Consider the following 19,502-nt stretch of genomic DNA (forward strand, 5'->3'; position numbering starts at 1 on the left):
TGTGTAGCACCCACCTGGGTGATGCACGGCAGCCATTTTGCACCAGAACGCTCACCACACATCAGCTTGGGGTGGAGAAGGAAGAATCATTGAGCTAATTACATGGGGGGATTATTAGGTGCCCAGATGGAGAGAGCCAGGTTGGGAATTTTGCCAGGACACTGGGGAACCCCCTACTCTTTGCGATAAGTGCCATGGGATCTTTATTGACCAAAGTGAGTCAGGACCTCAGTTTAACGTCTCATCCGAAGGACGGCATCTCCTACAGCACAGTGCCCCCGTAACTGCACTGGGGATTGGGATTTGATATTTGTTTGTCTGTTTGTTTTTTTATTAGGACCAGAGGGAAGACTGCCCCCTACTGGCCCATCAACACCACTTCTCCTGGGAGGTCTCCCATCCAAGTACTAGCCAAGCCCATATCTGCTTAACTTCCGTCATTTGGCAGAGAAAGGGGACATGTTGGTATGGCTGCCGGCAAAACATGTTGGTATGGCATTTGGGGAAAACAAATATGTGAAATACACACAGAGCATCTGTTTATGCATCTTATACAGCTCTGGGGATCAAATCTGACATAGGTGTGAATGAATAATTTAACCGTAGGTAAAAATCACAGCCATATGACTCTGCTGTTACCATGATAATGACAGTGATACGATCCTGTACTGTGGCTATCACAGATGGCGTGATGGTTCTATAGTTGTGGGTATATTAAACATTTGTATGTACAGCAATTGTGGATTGATCACTCAATCCAAACCCCATCCCAATTTGGTACGAGATCAGGCATTTATTGGTATCTTGGACAGTACCAATTACAAATTCTGGCATATATGCTGTGCTGTCTTTCAGTCTTCCCCGAAACTGATAGCTGACATTATCTTCTACTAATGTTTTATGAACATGGAACTGGGTCAAAACACATTTTGTAATTCAGGTAGGATTGTGAGATAATGATTAATAAGTCTGTGTCATGACTCATGAGTCATGGTAGACATTTGCAAACTGTTTTTTTTAATGTTCTCACATCCTTTTAAGCTAGTATGCCTTTCACAAAGCCACCAACGTGCCGTGTTGCCGTCAAGAAGTTATAATAATTGTTTAAGGAACAAAGGAATGTCTGTTGGACACTAGCGATACACAGCATAATATGCAGCACCCTCTCGATTCTTTAGAGGAGTCACCATGGCTTTGTTGGAGTGTCCACCTCCCTGGAACTCGATGGTACCGAAGGCATCAGTGGGGCTGAGCTGTGTGTGTTTGCTGATGGACCATTTCTCCGACAGGCTGTCGTTCTTGGCCAAGCGCTCGGTCTTGTCATTTTGACTGGATGAGATGCCCGGGGGCAGGCCCACATGCTGACCAATCAGTCGACCACAACAGCACCTGGACAGGAGGAGTACGGGGGGGGGGAGCACAGTACTAATTAAAAACCCCTGAGAGGTTAGAGCCCTTGGAAAACAGAGGGGAGAAAAGTGTCAGCAGGATAATGAAGAGTGCTCAACAGAAGATGACAGACAAGAAACAAGTGACAGCTTGACTCGCTTTCATCCTCCTGATGGGGAACAAAGAGGAGGAAAAGGAGTCAAAGACCTAAAGGGTTTTGTCCTTTTAACTCTGTCTTTCTGTTGGTTTTCGTATATACCACCTCGTCTCGGCAAGCCACAGGAGTTCACCTGAGTGACGTGCATATGGGTTACAGTGTTCCTCCACAAGTATTCAAGTGATCCGAAACACAATAGAGGCTTTTTTGTTGTTGTTTGTTTTACTCCTACAGGGTGGCACAGTGGCACAGTGATTAGTGTGGTTACCTCACAGCAAGAAGGTCCTGGGTTCGAACCCCAGGGTTGTCCAACCTTTGGGGTCATTCCAGATCGTCCTCTGTGTGGAGTTTGCATGTTCTCCCCATGTCTGTGTGGGTTTCCTCCGGTTTCCTCCCACAGTCCAAACACATGTAGGTCAGGTGAATTGGCAATACTAAATTGTCCCTAGGTGTGAATGTGTCGGCCCTGATGGACTGGCGGCCTGTCCAGGCTGTCTCCCTGCCTGCCGCCCAATGACTGCTGGGACAGGCTCCAGCATCCTGTGACTCGAATTCGGATAAGTGGCTTGGATAACGGATACTGGATGGATTACTCCTGCAATTTTTGATACTCGGTTGAAGTTTTCATAATTTTCTAGCAAAGTATACATCCCCTCCCTTGTGATCTGACACAAGGTCATCTGAATGAAGAGCGACTTGATCCTGGAGACCCCCCGTCTTTCCCTTAACCCTGCTCTAAGCTTCTACCCGCCCTCTTCCAGTAATGCTTATATCTTTTTACACAAACACATTTGCATGTGGTCTGTGGGTTTGTTTGTGTGTGTGTGTGTGTGTGTGTGTGTGTGTATCCAAGTATAAGTGCACGTATGTGCCTGCTTGTGTTTGTGTGAGTTCATGTGCAAATATATGTTCATACAAGCTTCTTTTTATTTGGCTGTGAGGAAATGCAAGCATGTGTGTCTGTGTGCATTGTGTATTTGTGGGATTGGCCATGTTTGCTTTTATACATGTTCGCCTTCATAATAAAACTTGTATTCCTTTCGAAGAAGGGTGAATCAGTTCATCTGGATACAACGTTTATTGACAGATACAGATATTTATCTGTCTATAAACATTGTATCCAGATGAACTGGTTCACCCTTCTTTGATTTTCTTACCTGCATCACTGAGCATGCATCAAGACTTGTGCTCCTTTGCTTGTGTATATGTGTGTACATATGTGTGTCTGTGTCAGGGATGATACTGCTGGATTTAAACTTGATCCTATGAATCTGTCACCCTGAGCAATGTCAGCAGTAGTACAAATTTCCACAGCATCACTGGAACAGTGATTTAGCGGAGTGAAGGAGAAGGAAAAGAGAAGAAATGGGAGTAGGACGGCTTACCCTATTCTCAAAATTTAGGCATGTAGTTTATATCTTTACCAACCTGAAACTGCAAAAACTGGAAATTTCCTATTACATGATACTTTCCCATATAATCTTCAAAATGACGTGGTGGAACAGTTTTTAATGTCTTTATGCTGCAGGTTTTCTGATAAACCCAATGATGAATCCATTGCAGCTCAACTGGTGACTCTGTTGTGTTTGAACGCATATGTGGTCGTTTAAAGTTTGCTCATCGGCATAGAAGAGCAAATGCAAACAGAGGCAAACATGATATTACATATAGGGATAATTGAAGACATATAGCAGGCATATTTAAAAACATGTGATCAGCTGATTCATTTATTTTCAGCAATGTTTGTATCGTAAGATGAATGAATGAATCCCACAAGCAAGGACTTCCCTGGACTTCTTTCCTTCTCAGCCTTCATCCTAGACTCATTCTTTTTCTTTTCTGGATTTTCCCCCTTTTTCTCCCCAGTTGTACTTGACCACTATTTCCCGAGCCATCCCGGTTGCTGCTCCACCCCCTCTGCTGATCCGGGGAGGGCTGCAGACTACCACATGCCTCCTCCGATACATGTGGAGTCGCCAGCCGCTTCTTTTCACCTGACAGTGAGAAGATTCACCAGGGGGACGTAGCGCATGGGAGGATCACGCTACTCCCCCCAGTTCCCCCTCTCCCCCCCGAACAGGCGCCCCGACTGAACAGAGGAGGTGCTAGTGCAGTGACCAGGACACATACCCACATCCGGCTTCCCACCCACAGACACGACATGGCCAATTGAGTCTGTAGGGACGCCCGACCAAACCAGAGGTAACATGGGGATTCGAACCAGCGATCCCCATGTTGGTAGGCAACGGAATAGACCGCTACACTACCCAGATGCCCCTTGGACTCATTCATCTAGCAGTACATGGCAGCACACCTTGCCAATAGTGACATCAACATCAACAACTAGAAATACCTCATTACTTACCTATGGGGGTCTTTGGCGCTCACTATGATATGAACACATTCTCTCTTGCTGAACGCTCTCTCTATCCACGATTTCTGTGCCTGCAGGAATCAAGAAAAGACAATTTAGCCAGTCTCACAGATGGGGCTGTCTAACCTGTGCATGCAAGAGTAAGACAAGACAAACAGCAGAATTACACCTCACATCAAGAGCAGACTGACATGTTAGGCTATCCGAGCTCTTCACGCATTAAAAATGGAGAAGGACAGGAAGACAGCACATTCTTTTTATCCTTCAAGATAAGAGAGAGAGGGCGGGGGTCTCTGATGTCGAAGCATGTTTTTTTTTTATTTACTGGAGAATTTCTGATCAACAGTGAAACGATCTTTTCATTGTTAGTGGCTTTCAATCAAAACTTGGTGAATCATGTATATGCAGAGAAGAGTGCAAAAATCTATTGATTCAAAAACACTCAGGATCAAAACCCAAAATTCTAGGTTTAAAAGATTAATCTGAATTCAGGAGGTGTTTTTTTTTTCTTCACTAGAATGAGACAGGATAATCTCCGCAACAAGGATTTGCCTGTCAAAGTCTGTTTCTCAAGGAACTGTCTTGACTCATGAGATGAGGAACGTAAACTGTGTGGCCCGGTACCTCTGTGGGCTTGCTGTTTTAAATCAGCAACTTCACATTCATATCAGGTCTGAGAACTAACAGCAAAACGCGTTGTCGGTGAGGGCACACACACAGAGACAATCCCACAGTTCAAATCTATCTCACCCTCACTTCTGCTCATGCATACAACACTTTGGAAAAATAAATAACACACACTGAGGGCAGTAGTAAGTAACTATGAAAGAAAATGCCAGCAGATGTTAAATACACCGAGGTAGTACATTTAGTCAGAAGTCCAATCCTAGAACTTTTCACTTGCAGCTAGCTTTATCTATGAGCATGTTTGCATATGTGCTTGTTCGTGTGTATGTGCAGGCTTGCCTGCGTGCCAGTACAGCTCATAGATACGGGGGCTTCATATTTCCGAGGGCATGCTTCATTTTGTGAGGGTAATGCAGCCGCTGGAATAAGACGTGCATGCCGGGCTCTGATGCCTCGCTGTCACATCAGCTGCAAGACTGACTGACACGCTGATAGACTGCAGCTAATTATTCTGCCACAGCCGCGCGGGGAGACACTGTGGAGCCGAGGACCTATCTGGAGAAAAGACGCGCGGCAAAGCTGGCTATACAGACCCGCACAGAGCTTTATGAGGTCTATACGGGCCACGCAATGAGCGGCGATGAGAAGGAGTCCTTGTTACACGGATACAAGGAATCCAAGTGGCAGTCTACTGTACTGTGGATATGTAAGCCCCTTGGGAGATCACAAGGCAAGATGCTGGACCCTATAGTGACTTATTCTGATCCAGCCCCCCTTATACATAACACTTATTTAGGCAACAGTAGCTGAATTAAAATTAATATCAAATTCAACAAACTCAGCTGTGCCTGCTAGATTGTTTTTTTAAAAATTTTGTTTATTGGAAATTGTATTAGTTAGAATATATATATATATATATATATATATATATATATATATTAAATGTAGTGAATTCATATTTATCTGTTCACTCCTGAATCACCATCTAATCACAGTGAGCTTTACAATCACATGGATGAAAAACCAAGTTTGTATTAATTTTTTGTCCAGGGTAACACAAAAATCACAACTTTTATAAGTCAGCGATTAAATAAAAATGATAGTTGACAGAAATTTTTCAGGTCTCTAGTTTCTGTTACGAGGGGCTGGGATGTGGCGTTATCCTATGCTCATAGGTTGAAAAGTCGCTCAGTGCTTCCCGGTTCAAAGGTTATATTGACATCGCCATCCAGGAAGTGGAGCGTGTCTGGTGAGGTTTTTGTGGTGATGGAGCGCAGCAGAACAGGACAGCAACAGACAAAACAGTGGACCTAAGAGGGGCGCATGGACCAGATTTCCCAAAACCACAGCAGGGGGAACACAGCAGCCGTTTAAACAAAGGCCATTCCCCCCCCCCCCCTTCTGCTTTTCAGTCTGGGAGAGCTGCCCCGGCACCTCTCCCAGCCAACCCAACTGAAAGCTGCTTGTACAGGGCTTTCCCCATGACCACGGCTACAATAACACACTCTCCCTCCGCCTGACTGGCCCTGTCACCTCACGGCACGCCAAAACCCACCACAGCCGGCCAACAAACACGCATGGCCCGCACACAGGCACACTTACCCTAACACCAGACTTCCCACGATTAACCATTACTCTGGGGGGGCTCAAGCCTTGGGAACAGGGGGAGGGGAGGGGGCTACTTTCCCAGGTTACCCTGGCTACGATGACTCAGCGAGGTCGCATCACGCCCAGAGGCCCCCTGTCCTCCCTTATAGGGTGAACCCTCTGTATTCATCCGCTGGTTTGCTCGGGCATAAAATAGATCCTTTCAACGGTGGCATGAGAGGAGGTCATCAGCTCTGCATATCTTGACAGGAACGGTGGTGGGGTTCAATATTTTGGCTGAAAGCCACGCAACATGAACTGCCACTGCACTTGAACACGGCAGACCAAACCAAAAACAAACAAAAAGACAGCATTGGTCTACTCCACCACATTCCTGATCCGAGTCAGTTTTCCTTTCCTCTGGTTTCTCTCCCTCTTGCTCTCTCTCCTTTTCCATCTCCCTGCTTTTGTTTAACTTCATGCCCCCCCCTTTTCCCCCACCATTTCTCTTGTTGAATCTCTATCTAGCTCCCCCCTTCTCTCGCTTTGTCTCTCAAGTGTTCCTTATGAGATTTGACATGGGATGATGAGATGGCACGTGACCTACACCCTACTGCGTAATAAAGATTTATCGCCGAGGCACAAACATACGGTAGCAGCCGGCTGGCACCACAAGTGAGATGAGAGGGAGCCTTATGTTTGTGTGTCTCAGGGTGTGTTTTGTGTGTATATGCAGGAGTGCAAAGGAAAAAGAGAGTACAGGAGAGAGAAATGTGTGTGTGTGTGTACTCATGTGTCTGCAACTGTGTGCATGTGAGTGCAAGTGTGTGTGTGCATGTGTGTGTGCATGTGTGCACATGTGTGTGTGTGCATGTGTGTGTGAATGTGTGTGTGCATGTGTGTGTGTGGGTGTGACAAGCTGGCTGTCCACTCTGTGAGAAGTGGCTTGGCTGTAAGTGAGAGGCATCTGACAGCACGTTAGGGGTCTTGACTCCATTATACTCAACCTCCCACCCATCCCTTGTCTCTCCTCTTCTCCCCTTCGCCGTTGTCTCTGCTCTTCATTATTTGCGCCGGCAGAAAGCTGAATTGAGAACCACATCAAATCAACAACCTAATCCCTCTCCTGTCTTCTCCTTCCTGTTTACAAGACGGGGGTGACCGAGCCCTCACACGGGCACACAGTGTACTTGCGCTGCAGCGTGCCTGAGTCCGCCTTGACACAAAACGTTATTTTCAGCAGGAATAACAAGACTACAATAAATACACTTTGTCAAAATTACAACACTTTGTCAAAATTACAACGCAATACAAGAACACCCAAAAACCGAACACCATGCCCCGATTCTGAATTCGGGATAAGGAGGGGTATCTCTCCCGACAGTGATTTATATAGCCACTCCAAATTCACCGCCTCACAGTGAATTTGGTTTCACTACTCCAGAGTTAATGGAAGCACAGAAATACCTCCTCCTCCTCCTCCGACCGCACCTGGTTTGTTCTCAGCACAGGGCGAGCTGAATGAAATCATTTTACACCAACTTAGGAAGCAACGGGAAGGAGCGGGCGGCATCGCCGACCTGCCTCAGCTCGACTTGTATCGTCAACATGCCACGTTTATAACGCCAGGCGGGCAAAGACACGAGGCAGAAGAAGACGAACATCTCGTCGGATTCCCAGGATACAGAAGGATGAAGCAGAGACACAGTATTAGCCAGCGTGTTTTGGTCCGTGTTTAACTCCTGTTATCACAACTTCCTGTTCCCTACAGAAGAATAGTTTCACTTGCAGTGCAGTTATGGCGTTTTTTTTTTGTTTGGCGTGATAATTTGAGCCACTTACTGTACAGACACGCAAAGAATCAACTCAACGAAATCTGAATGTGCAACAAAGAAATGCATGGCACCCTTAAAACAAGAACGCAGTACAATTAAAACTCACTGACAGAGAGACCGGCTGAAACTCAAAAGCAGAGGAAAAAAGACCTCTTCGCCTGCATTTCATGACTCACCTGCGCTTGTTGCTTGGCTACATTGATGTGGCCTCCCCGTCATAAACAACTGCCCCATGGACGGCATGATTCGCACCTACAGCTAGTCACAGGGACTGAACATGCCTGACCGGGCCACTGGTCAGTCCAGAAGCATCAGGTCTGAAGCACAGCCGCTCGGGCTCTGTCCCCACTGCTGGAATGTGTGTGTGCATATGCGCGTGTGCAGCGTGTGCACGTATTTGTGGGTGGGTGGGTGGATGGATGGGGGGGGGGCAAGTGGTGCTGAAGATTAGACATCGCGCTAGCCTTTAGCCACCTCTCACTGTGTGCCCCGTTATGTGTCTTAGCCGGCCAATGGGTGCACTGTCTGAGCCGTGAGCTACTTTAAATCTTACGCGCGCTGCAAAAACAGGGACTTGCATCCAGTCAACATACTGTTTTAACCACGCACCACATTTTCTACAGCGGGGTTTCTTCAGATATGGAGAGAAAAAACTTCTGTCTCCAACTCAAGTCTTTCCAGCAGCACAGCTGTGCTGGATTCAAATTAAAGAAAGGCTGTCAGGGGTTGTGTTGGCCCATGTCCATGCGAGTGTGCACATGTGCATGTGCACATTCATGCATAAGCGAACATGTCATTCATCTACTTTGCGCACAACTACTGTGACGACAACACACCAGCAAACATGCTCATGTGCATGTATCTATTGATATGTGTATGTGTGTGTGTTGTGCATACAGAGGACCCTGTCTCACCGGTTTTACACAGCAGTCATAAGGGTTTAGCCCCCCTCAGCACCAAGTGTGTTTTTTTGTTAGTTTTTTTTTTTAAGAGGATTATCACGACTGTGGATAAAATCAGCCATGTTTAATTAGCAGGCGCGGTGGGAGAAGTGCAGCAAACAGGACAAACAGGACTCTAATCTGAAGTCATTTAAATCTCACAAACGCACGGGCCGGACACACACAGCCCCCAACAAAGGAAATGTGTGTCCCAGTAACGGTAATCTTGACGGCTATAAAAACACAAAACTCAGCATCAAGCACTTTAAGGAGGAGATAACGGGACTAACTGTAGGGGCAGTGGCAATGAAAACGTGCACATGCACGCACACACACACACACACACACACACACACACACACACACACACACACACTATACACCAAACATAATAAAGCGTCCAAAAACAATTATCCACAAGAAAAAAAAATCCATTGAAATGTGCTGCACATCCACCCCACATGAACATGCTGTGCTCCCACAGCAGCAGCAGCGTCTTCCAATGTCACAGTACTGACAGTGTGCTGAGAGCAGTACTGACAGTGTGCTGAGAGAAGCGCACCTGAGTCCAGCTTCTGTAATGTCACAGGCTGGTGTGTGTGTGTGTGTGTGTGTGTGTGTGTGTGTGTGTGTGTGTGTGTGTGTGTGTCTGTGTGTGTCTGTGTGTGTGTGAGTGAAACAAGATCGTTTGAAGAAAGAAAAAAAAAACCTCGGCTAAAATGAACATGGCCTCATTTCACAGTGAGGAGGTGCCACGAGCAGTATTAACCATGCAAGGAAAAAACTGTTTTTAAAACCTCTTAAATTGATTTTTTTAAGAAGTTAAAGTATGTATAGGAGCATATTCTGAATTGTTAAATTGTGAAGCAGCGTCCAGGTGGCGTGGCGGTCTATTCCGTTGCCTAGCAACAGGGGGATCGCCGGTTCGAATTCCCGTGTTACCTCCGGCTTGGTCGGGCATCCCCTACAGACACAATTGGCTGTGTCTCCGGGGGGCGGGGGCGGATGTGGGTAGGTGTCCTAGTCACTACACTAGCGCCTCCTCTGGTCGATCGGGGTGCCTGTTTGGGGGGGGGGAATTGGGGGGAATAGCGTGATCCTCCCACGCGCTACATCCCCCTGGTGAAACTCCTCACTGTCAGGTGACAAGAAGTGGCTGGCGACCCACATGTATGGGAGGAGGCATGTGGTAGTCTGCACCCCTCCCCAGATCGGCAGAGGCAGTAGAGCAGCAACTGGGATGGCTCAGAAGAATGGGGTTTATTGGCCAAGTACAACTGGGGAGAAAAGGGGGGAAACGCCCCCCCCCCAAAAAAATTGTGAAGCAAGCCAGGTGACAGTTTGGCACAACACCTTGTCTTGCTAGTAATTGATGCACCTCTCTTACACTGCCCCTTGGTTTAGTAAACGAGTCCAAAATGTAAATTGTAATTGGTCCCCTGGGCAAATCTGCTTGAAGAGGTGCCTGTCAAACAGCCAGTTAAGGCTATTAAAATATTACACATTGTCTATGTGGGATTCGAATTAGACGGGCCACTGCTGTGGGTTCATAATCCACACACCTCTGGGGAAACAGTATTATAAATAAATCTAGCGAAACATTCAAACAACTTACGCACTTGGCTAAAACTACTATTATGTTGTTTCACCCAAACTTCTGTACCCTCATTTAGATGGACTACCCAGTAATATATGCCATTAAATACAATGGATCAGTCACACCATCTACTTCTCCTGAATATGACTGTTCATGGTTGAAGAACATTTGAAAAATGAACAGCGGCTGCTTTTAATGGCCGCTAATAGCGACTCGTGTAAGCAAACGAAGCACGCCGCCGGCCTTACTTCTCCTGTGAGTGTAATGTACTTGACGGGATCTCCTAATTCAAATTCCCCAACTAATGGGTGAGATGAGCAGCTCAGCAAGAAGTCAAGGTCGTCTGTTAAACTCGCTCCCATCCACAATTGAGTGTGCAGGAAGTGACATAAACTCTCTCATAAGCACGGAGGCCAGAGAGGGTTCTAGATATCAAAGTGGGAGCCCGGAAGAAACTGTCCCGGAATAACTGTGGTCAAAAGCAATACTTCAATACGTCAGTTGGTTTGCTGCACTGTGCAAAAGAGCTGCTCGGTAATAAGTTTCAGAGAGCGCTCTGCAGGGAGCGGGCTCGGATCTTCTATTCTCGGGCCTCCGTGTCGGACCCAGACTGACCTGAGCTGAACCACGGTGAACAGCATGGCACTAAATTCGAAATCCTCTGCTGATCTTCCCCCTCGCTCCTCTCTCTGTTTGCTCTCTCTCTCTCTCTAGCTCGGGTTTTCTGTACCTCCCTTTTCTAACCCACCAAGTGATGTTGTGACCCCCATATGACAACAGCCTAGGACCTCTATCAGCTGCAGCTATGTTAAGCACAACACCAAGCAGCTCCTCTTATCTTAACTTGTGTGTGCGTGTTGTGTGTGTGTGTGTGTGTGTGTGTGTGTGTGTGTGTGTGTATCATGCATTCCTGAGAGAAAGGACCAGGGCCCATCTTATGCACTGACCTTCACAAGACCGCCAGCTATTCAAGGGGAAGTCATTGCATTAGCAAACATCTCTGACTGCAACACAACCTTCAACCCAGACCCACAATAACACACACAAACACAAGCTCTGCTGGTGCACACATGAAGGATGAGATCAGCGCCATTAAAATGGGATTTGGTGAAGAAGAGGAATCATTTCATGAATGAAATCATATTCACTGGCCAAATCATAAACTATTGCTTTGTTCTTGTTGATTGGATGTACACACACACACACACACACACACACACACACACACACACACACACACACACACACACACACACACAAGCACTTAGTCAGACACCTTCTCACGAACATCTCTCTATCATCTCTCTCTCTCTCTCACTCTCTCTCTCTATCCATCTATCTATCTCTCGCCCTCTCGCTCTCTCTCACACTCACACTCTCTCTCTCTTGCACGCATGCACGCGCACGCACACACACAAACACACACACACTAAAGGGAGAAAACAGAGGGGGGGGGAAGAAGTTTTCCGCTTGTTTCAGCATTTTCCATCTTAGGAGAGATTTAAAGTCTAAACCTGAAAAAAGAAAAAACTGCACAGACTTTTATCCTGTATACTGGACCTATATTTGGGAGTGTGTGTGAGATTGTGTGTATGTGTGTGTATGTATGTACGTGTGTGTGTGTGTGTGTGTATGTGAGATTGTGTGTGTGTATGTATGTACGTGTGTGTGTGTATGTGAGATTGTGTGTGTGTGTATGTATGTATGTGTGTGTGACATTGTGTGTGTGTGTGTGTGTATGTATGTACGTGTGTGTGTTTGTGACATTGTGTGTGTGTGTGTGTACGTATGTACGTGTGTGTGTGTGTGTGTGTGTGTGTGTGTGTGTGTGTTGCAGTGGCTTATCATAGCATGGCTGTTCTGTAGCTGAGGTATTACAGCTCTCCTCGGCTGCAGTACTGTATAAATGCAGTCTAACTAAACCTAAACCTGAATCTAATGTGTGAGTGCAGGCTAACCTCCACCATCACTCTGTTCAGAGGGAATCCATTGTGTGAAAGTCAAGAAAGGCAACACATTTGATTCAGAGTATACTAAATATTCATCACAGTGATGAGAAGCAGCCTTTCTGAAGACACAGGCTTCAGACTGCGTATGGGCATTGCCCATAATTTCATCATGCTTGCTTTGTCACCCAAATATGTAACACCAAGAGGTAAACAAACAGTTAAATTTCTAACAGTAAAGGGCGTCCGGGCAGCGTAGCGGCCTATTCCGTTGCCTACCAACACAGGGATCGCCAGTTAGAACCCCCGTGTCTGGCTTGGTCGGGCGTCCCTACAGACACAATTGGCCGTGTTGGTGGGTGGGAAGCCAGATGTGGGTATGTATCCTGGTCGCTGCACTAGCGCCTCCTCTGGTTGGTTGGGGCGCCTGTTTGGGGGGGAGGGGGAATAGCGTGATCCTCCCACACACTACGTCCCCCAGGTGAAACTCTTCACCGCCAGGTGAGAAGAAGCAGCTGGCGACTCCACATGTGTCGGAGGAGGCATGTGGTAGTCTGGAGCCCTCCCTGGATCGGCAGGGGGCGGTGGAGCAGCGACCAGGACGGCTCGGGAGAGTGGGGTAAGGCTGGACACAAGGGGGAAAAAATCCACAAAAAAAAAAAAAAAAAAAAAAAAAAAAAATTCCTAAGAGTAAAAGCTTTACAGATCCTCACAGCACATTTATAAACAGCTCATACCCTCCTACCCTGTCGTTTTTTTAAATGCCCCCCGGGGGCGCTTTGTTTTAAACTCTTACGCAGTGCACAAAGTCCTCCAGTTTAAATCAGCGAGATGAAGGAAGTGAATTGATTATTGTCAGCGCTTGGCGTGCATGGCAATTTATCATCCACTTATGCACGCCGCTTATCGATAACCGCCAAAAAGAGCATCTCAATCAGAGAGGACCGTCTCTAACCTAAACTTTAGTAGTTCCTTCATGACAACGCCGCACAGCAGACTTAAGGTTAAACAATTTACATAAAGCATCAGAAAGAACAGATGAAGATTTGCAAACCTGCAGCTCACTTATAAAACGCCACACAGGTGCCGAGACGCACGTATGTACGTCACAGAATGACGGGTGACACCGAGAAATCAATGAGCCTCTTCAGGTGAAAATTAAATGGGTTTCCAACACCAGCCCCCCCACCCCCCCGGCTTCAGCGGACGTCATCTCTGTTTCATAGTTTAACCCGCCGGCCTCGGGGTCACCTTCACTGACACCCTCTAATGTGATTGGCCATTACTGTGATGGCAAGACTTCCTGGCAGGGCCTTTAGAGGTTTATGCAATCACCAATGTATAATTCATGGATGCCTTCACAGCTACGCCGTGTTCCGTAAAGTGCGTCGCCGGTGGAGTAAAAACGGTTTAGAAACGAAGCCGCCATGTTTATTTCAGAGCGCCGTATCTGCGATTGATTTATATCAAATGTAATCGAGGATTAGTCGGTGACCTTCAACATCTGGGGTCCCCGAGGACCTCAGATGAATGAAACGTGAGTCATCACTAAATAAATTTCCCACCCTTTTTCTCCCCAGTTGTATCTGGCCAATTACCCCACTCTCCTGAGCCGTCCCAGTCGCTGCTCCACCCCCCCTTGCCGATCCGGGGAGGGCTGCAGACTACCACATGCCTCCTCCGATAAATGTGGAGTCGCCAGCTGCTTATTTTCACCTGACAGTGAGGAGTTTCACCAGGGGGACGTAGCGTGTGGGAGGATCACGCTATTCCCCCCAGTTCCCAGTTCCCCCTTCCCCCGAACAGGCGACCAGAGGAGACGCTAGTGCAGCGACCAAGACACATATCCACATCCGGCTTCCCACCCGCAGACACAGCCAATTGTGTCTGTAGGGATGCCCAACCGAGCCGGAGGTAACATGGGGATTCGAACCAGCGATCCCCGTGTTGGTAGGCAACGGAATAGACCGCCACGCCACCTGGACGCCCCTATAATATTCTTAAAAACTAATTTTTTTAGTTACTTTTTTCCAAGCCCATAATTAGTTGCGCCCTTGTTCCTATTCATTTAGGAATCAGGAACACTTTGTCATTTCATGTACTTGTGTACATGAAACGAAATGCTGTTTCCCCAGCCCACAGCAGTGCAATACAAAGACAAAAACACATCCAAAAACTACAAGAACACACATATCCAAACTAACACATATATCCAAACTAAGCAAAAAAAAAAAAAAAAAAAAATCACTGTCCAAGGGAACGAACGCCAGCGAGGATGACTGTCGGGACTGCAGGTCTGCATGAGCTAGCAGTTAGCTTAGCCTGCCCCACTTCCGCATCCTGTCAGACCACCCTCGGTGTGTCCTCCTCAGGCACAATTCCAGGCAGGGGCCGTGGTCCCTGGACCCACTGGATGAAGTAGACCAAGCTGTCCCAGCCAATCCAGCGGCAGCTCTCCCAGCCAGACACCCTCGACACACCTCCCTGCACTCCACACAACGACACTAAAACACCAAAGTCAACGCCAGGTGAGGCCGCTGCCAGACCACCCTCGGTGTTTGGGCAAGCAGTTAGCTTAGCCTGCCCTGCTTCCGCGTCCTGCGAGACCGCTCTCGGTGTTATCTCCTCGGGCACAGCTCCGGGGTCCCTGAGCCCACAGGATGCAGCAGACCAGGCTCTCCCAGCCGATGTGGCGCCATTTCTCCCAGCCATCAGACAAAGACAAAACTTAGACGCAGATGTGGATGAAGACACTGCATGGACGGTACTGGGTGAGGCCGCCGCAAATGTGAATTCGAGCCGCCATCTTCAATGACACTACATTGACAATTTACTTATTCTCTTTTACTCTTTTATAGTGTATTTGCTTTTTCGCAGCTGTTTACCAGGGTATTATGTTGGTTGTGTTTAAAAAAAACTTTTTTAACAGTTGCTTTGAATAGTGCTACATGGGTTGGGTTCTTTGTTGTTATCAATTCATCTGTACGCACATCATCGGTTAATTGATTCAGAGTCACGGGACCGCAGCCTATCCCAGCAGGCACTGGGTGGAGGCCGGGTCAACACCCAGGATGCGTCACCAGTGAAACCTCGTGCCATCACACGCAAGCCCATCATATTATGCTCATCATATTATAATTGCCATTATTTATTTATTGTCATCTCTTTCAACATCTGATACACAAGAGAGTTTCTTAATATGCCAGTGGGGTGGGAGGCGCTCCTCTAACGCACAGACGGTGTAAAGGAAGTAACGTGAACAGAGACAAACGACACGGATATATAGCCTAAAATGTTGTCAAAATTAGCAACCAAGTTTGGTAGTGGAGGTATGTGACATTAAGGTGAGAACCAGAAGCCAAGTAAGAGGAAGGGAAGAGAAAGAAGGGGAAGTGCTAATGTGACTTGGAAAGGTTGAGAAGCAGTGATAGAAACAGAGCGATACAGAAAGGAGGATATACAGTATGCCGGGCAAAAACGTGTGCAAAAACCCATGTGTAATGACCATGCAAAGGATGACGCCCCTGTATTCAACCTAACATCACGTTAAGACCCCCAGCTCCCAACTCAGCCTGTAACAGCCTGGATGTGTTCCACACTTCAGCGAGCTGCTCTTAGCTGTACAGAGCGAAAACTGCTTATTGCAGTCACAGGACACCAGGTGTGGTCCCTGGAAAACCTGGGTTGACCCATTTCACTTCTTCCCCCAGTACGCATCACACACATCACAGAGCCCTGTATGCACATGAGCATATGACCAAACCAGATGATGAAAAGTGGCTGTTTAAAGTATGGAGGTCAATGAGCATCCGGGTAGCGTAGCGGTCTATTCTGGTGCATACCAACACAGGGATCACCAGTTCGAATTCCCGTGTTACCTGCAGCTTGGTAGGGTGTCCCTACAGACACAATTGGCTGTGTCTGCGGGTGGGAAGCCGGATGTGGGTATGTGTCCTGGTCACTGCACTAGCACCTCCACTGGTCTGTTCAGGGAGGAGGGGGAACTGGGGAGACTAACACAATCCTCCAATGCGCTACATCCACCTAATGAAACTTCTCACTGTCAGGTGAAAAGAAGCGGCTGGCGACTCCACATGTATCGGAGGAGGCATGTAGTAGTCTGCAGCCCTCCCCGGATCAGCAGAGGAGGTGGAGCAACGACCGGCACGGATCAGAGAGCGGGGTGATTGACTAGGTACAGTTGGGGAGAAAAAGGGGGAACCCCGCCCCCCCCCAAAAAAAGAAGTATGAAAGTCAATGCAAAAATCAATTGTAAGTTTTTACTACAGAGAAGCTGACTTTTGGAGGATTCTGCCCTACATTAAGAAAATTCGGTAACAAGTTACATGAATACAGAAACACACTCACTACACAGCGATAGACAGTCTGTAGATATACCATAGCTGATCCAGTATGAGTCATAAAGGTTTCATTCATTTTCTGAGTAATGCCGTATCACACTCATAATGTATGATGCGGCCCCCCTGGCGCTGAACAGCTTAGCCTTTTAGGATGCTGCCTCGCAGGCTGACACGTCTTGTGTTAGGCCTACTGACTGATTTCTTGCCGCCGCTACTGTCCTTCTGTTGCTCGGTGACACACCATAACCAAGTCTCTGCATCCTCCGTCAAGGTGGTGCGCGAACCTCATTACTCTTAACATATGAGTAAAAGCTTTATGACTCACACTGGATCAGTTGTGGCACATCTACACACCGTCTACAGCGGTGTAATGAATGTGTCGTGTGCATGTATAGTTAATGTAAATCGTTACCCAAAATTCAGTGTTGCACCGCAGTACACTGTTATCCAAAGAATAGAGGGCAAACACGCATTAATCCTTCGCAACAAAAGGTGATTACGCTGCCGGCTCAATCACATTATAACACAACACAGCACATCAAATGAAAAATGCAGTGGGGTAAGAATTATTTAAGTGTGCGTGTTTGTGTCCCGTGGGCGTGCGCGTGTATACGCGTGCCCCTGCTTGTGACTGTACACGCGGGCAAGCGTCCGCGAGTGCACGCCCGTGTGTACGCCGGCGCTGGCGTGAGTGTGTGAATGTAATGAGAGAACGCTCGCTTATTTTAGCCCCCGTCGTTTCCAATCCATCTCCTGAGGCTAGAATAAGCAGCCCTCTTTCCCACAGGCCTCCGCTAAGCCTCGCTGTGAATCTGGCCATGCGGGTCCTAATCAGCAGTGGCATGGCCATTCTGTCTGCGACGGGGGAAAAGGGGGAGACATGGGGGGTGGGGTAAGGTGGGGATGGGGGTGGGAGAGAGATGTGTGCGATGGTTGTCAAAGAGGGAGGAGACAGACTTAAACCAGGAGCACACGGCAGACGGAGAGGAGAGGCGGGAGATGTGACAAAAGGTAAGGTGAGGTGGGTGACATAGACGATAGGGTGGAAGCAGAGGGAGAACAGAAGGGTGAGAGAAGAGAGGGAGGAAACGGATGTGAGCATGATGGAGAGAGGGAAGAAGGAAGGAAGAGGGGTTGGAAAAGCGGAAGGGGAGGAGACAGTGGTTCTAGCCGAGACAGGTGAGGGGGGACAGGACTGAAGAGAACGCCAGAGTATTGAGAGGGAGGAGAGGAGGAGTTACAGATGGACAGATTATCTCACCGTGCAAAGAGAGGACAGGGATAGAAGAGCAGGAAAAGGGGATTGGGAGGTGAGACGGAGAGATGAAGACAAATTCCATTCTACCGAAATACAGAGGGAAATAGGGACAGAAAAATTAAATAGGAGCAAGCTACGTAGGGAAGGAAATATGGAAATGAGAGAGAGAGAGAGGGAGAGAAGGAGAGAGAGTTGAAATGAAAGAGAACAGTGACAGGGACACGGAGGAAAGGCATCACACTTTTGCTGGTCAACACTTTCAGAGAAACCGTTTAGCCTCGTCCCTCAGGTTAAATCAAACAAACTGAGCTGAGCTTGTTTACCCATGAAGCCCCAGTTTGCCAAAGCGGCTGGTCATCTAAGCAATGGACATCTCCACTATATTCAACATACCATGAGCAAACTTTGTGGATTTTATCTATTTTGCAAGGAGCCAATTTTCCCTTGATGCAATAAAAGTGTTTGAATTTGCAGAGGAAGAGGTTGGGAGGGTGACGAGTGCAGCGGTAACAGTCAGAGACAGCGAAGGAGGCCTACCCCTCCAATCTGAGAGAGGAGGGGGCTGGCACAGCGGTGGTGTGCATGTGTGTGTGTGGGGGGGTGCAGTCAGAATGAATGGCAAGAGTGGCAAGGTCTTGAGCAACAGTCATTCAAATGATCACACAGCACTTTTTATCAACTATTTGATTGACGTCTACTGGCTTGGCAGGTGAGAAGTGAGTCATTATAATGTCTGTGAATGTTCTCATTCATCCAGGTCATAGTTATCCAAAGGAATTGAATCAAGTGTAACTGGACTTGGTTATATATCCGTGAAGACGTTTCGCCTCTCATCCAAGAGGCTTCATCAGTTCGTGCCTTTCAGACTAGCTTGGTCTAGTCAGAAAGGCACGAACTGATGAAGCCTCTTGGATGAGAGGCAAAACGTCTTCACGGATATATAACCAAGTCCAGTTGCACTTGATTCAATTCCTTTGGATTCATTATAATATTCAAAAGCAGCATGACAAAAAGTAAAGTCAGGATGGAGAGACTTGTACTGTATTGTATTCTACTGTATTGTGGGTTTTTTTTTTTACTTTGTTGTGCTGTATTTTGCTTTCTTGTGTTTTGTTTTGGTGTAAAAACACTGGCCCATTGGGCGGCAAGTATGTCTAATTCGTTACATTTCATGTTCGTTACATTTCATCTTCTTTCAGCTGACCATTACTATGGTGCAAAGAGTTATTTTACTTGGGGCGCCCGGGTGGCGTGGCGGTCTATTCCGTTGCCTACTAATACAGGGATCGTCGGTTCAAATCCCTGTGGTACCTCTGGCTTGGTCGGGCGTTCCTACAGACACAATTGGCCGTGTCTGCAGGTGGGAAGCCAGATGTGGGTATGTGTCCTGGTCACTGCGCTAGCGTCTCCTTTCGTCGGTCGGGGCACCT

At 47.4% G+C, this 19,502-nt stretch overlaps 1 protein-coding gene across 1 annotated transcript in view; it reads right to left on the reverse strand.

Annotated features, from left to right (window-relative positions):
- Positions 1-19,502, reverse strand: part of trpm3 (transient receptor potential cation channel, subfamily M, member 3) — a 244,938-nt gene that overhangs the window by 110,977 nt on the left and 114,459 nt on the right. Inside the window, exons 2-3 of the mRNA XM_056284922.1 lie at positions 3,912-3,991; positions 1,188-1,389 (exon numbers count right to left, since the gene is read on the reverse strand). Of these exons, the coding sequence (XP_056140897.1) occupies positions 1,188-1,389; positions 3,912-3,991 (282 nt within the window). The remainder of the gene's footprint in view (positions 1-1,187; positions 1,390-3,911; positions 3,992-19,502) is intronic.

This window comes from Lampris incognitus, chromosome 1 (genome assembly GCF_029633865.1).
Source record: "Lampris incognitus isolate fLamInc1 chromosome 1, fLamInc1.hap2, whole genome shotgun sequence".
Classification (NCBI taxonomy): domain Eukaryota; kingdom Metazoa; phylum Chordata; class Actinopteri; order Lampriformes; family Lampridae; genus Lampris; species Lampris incognitus.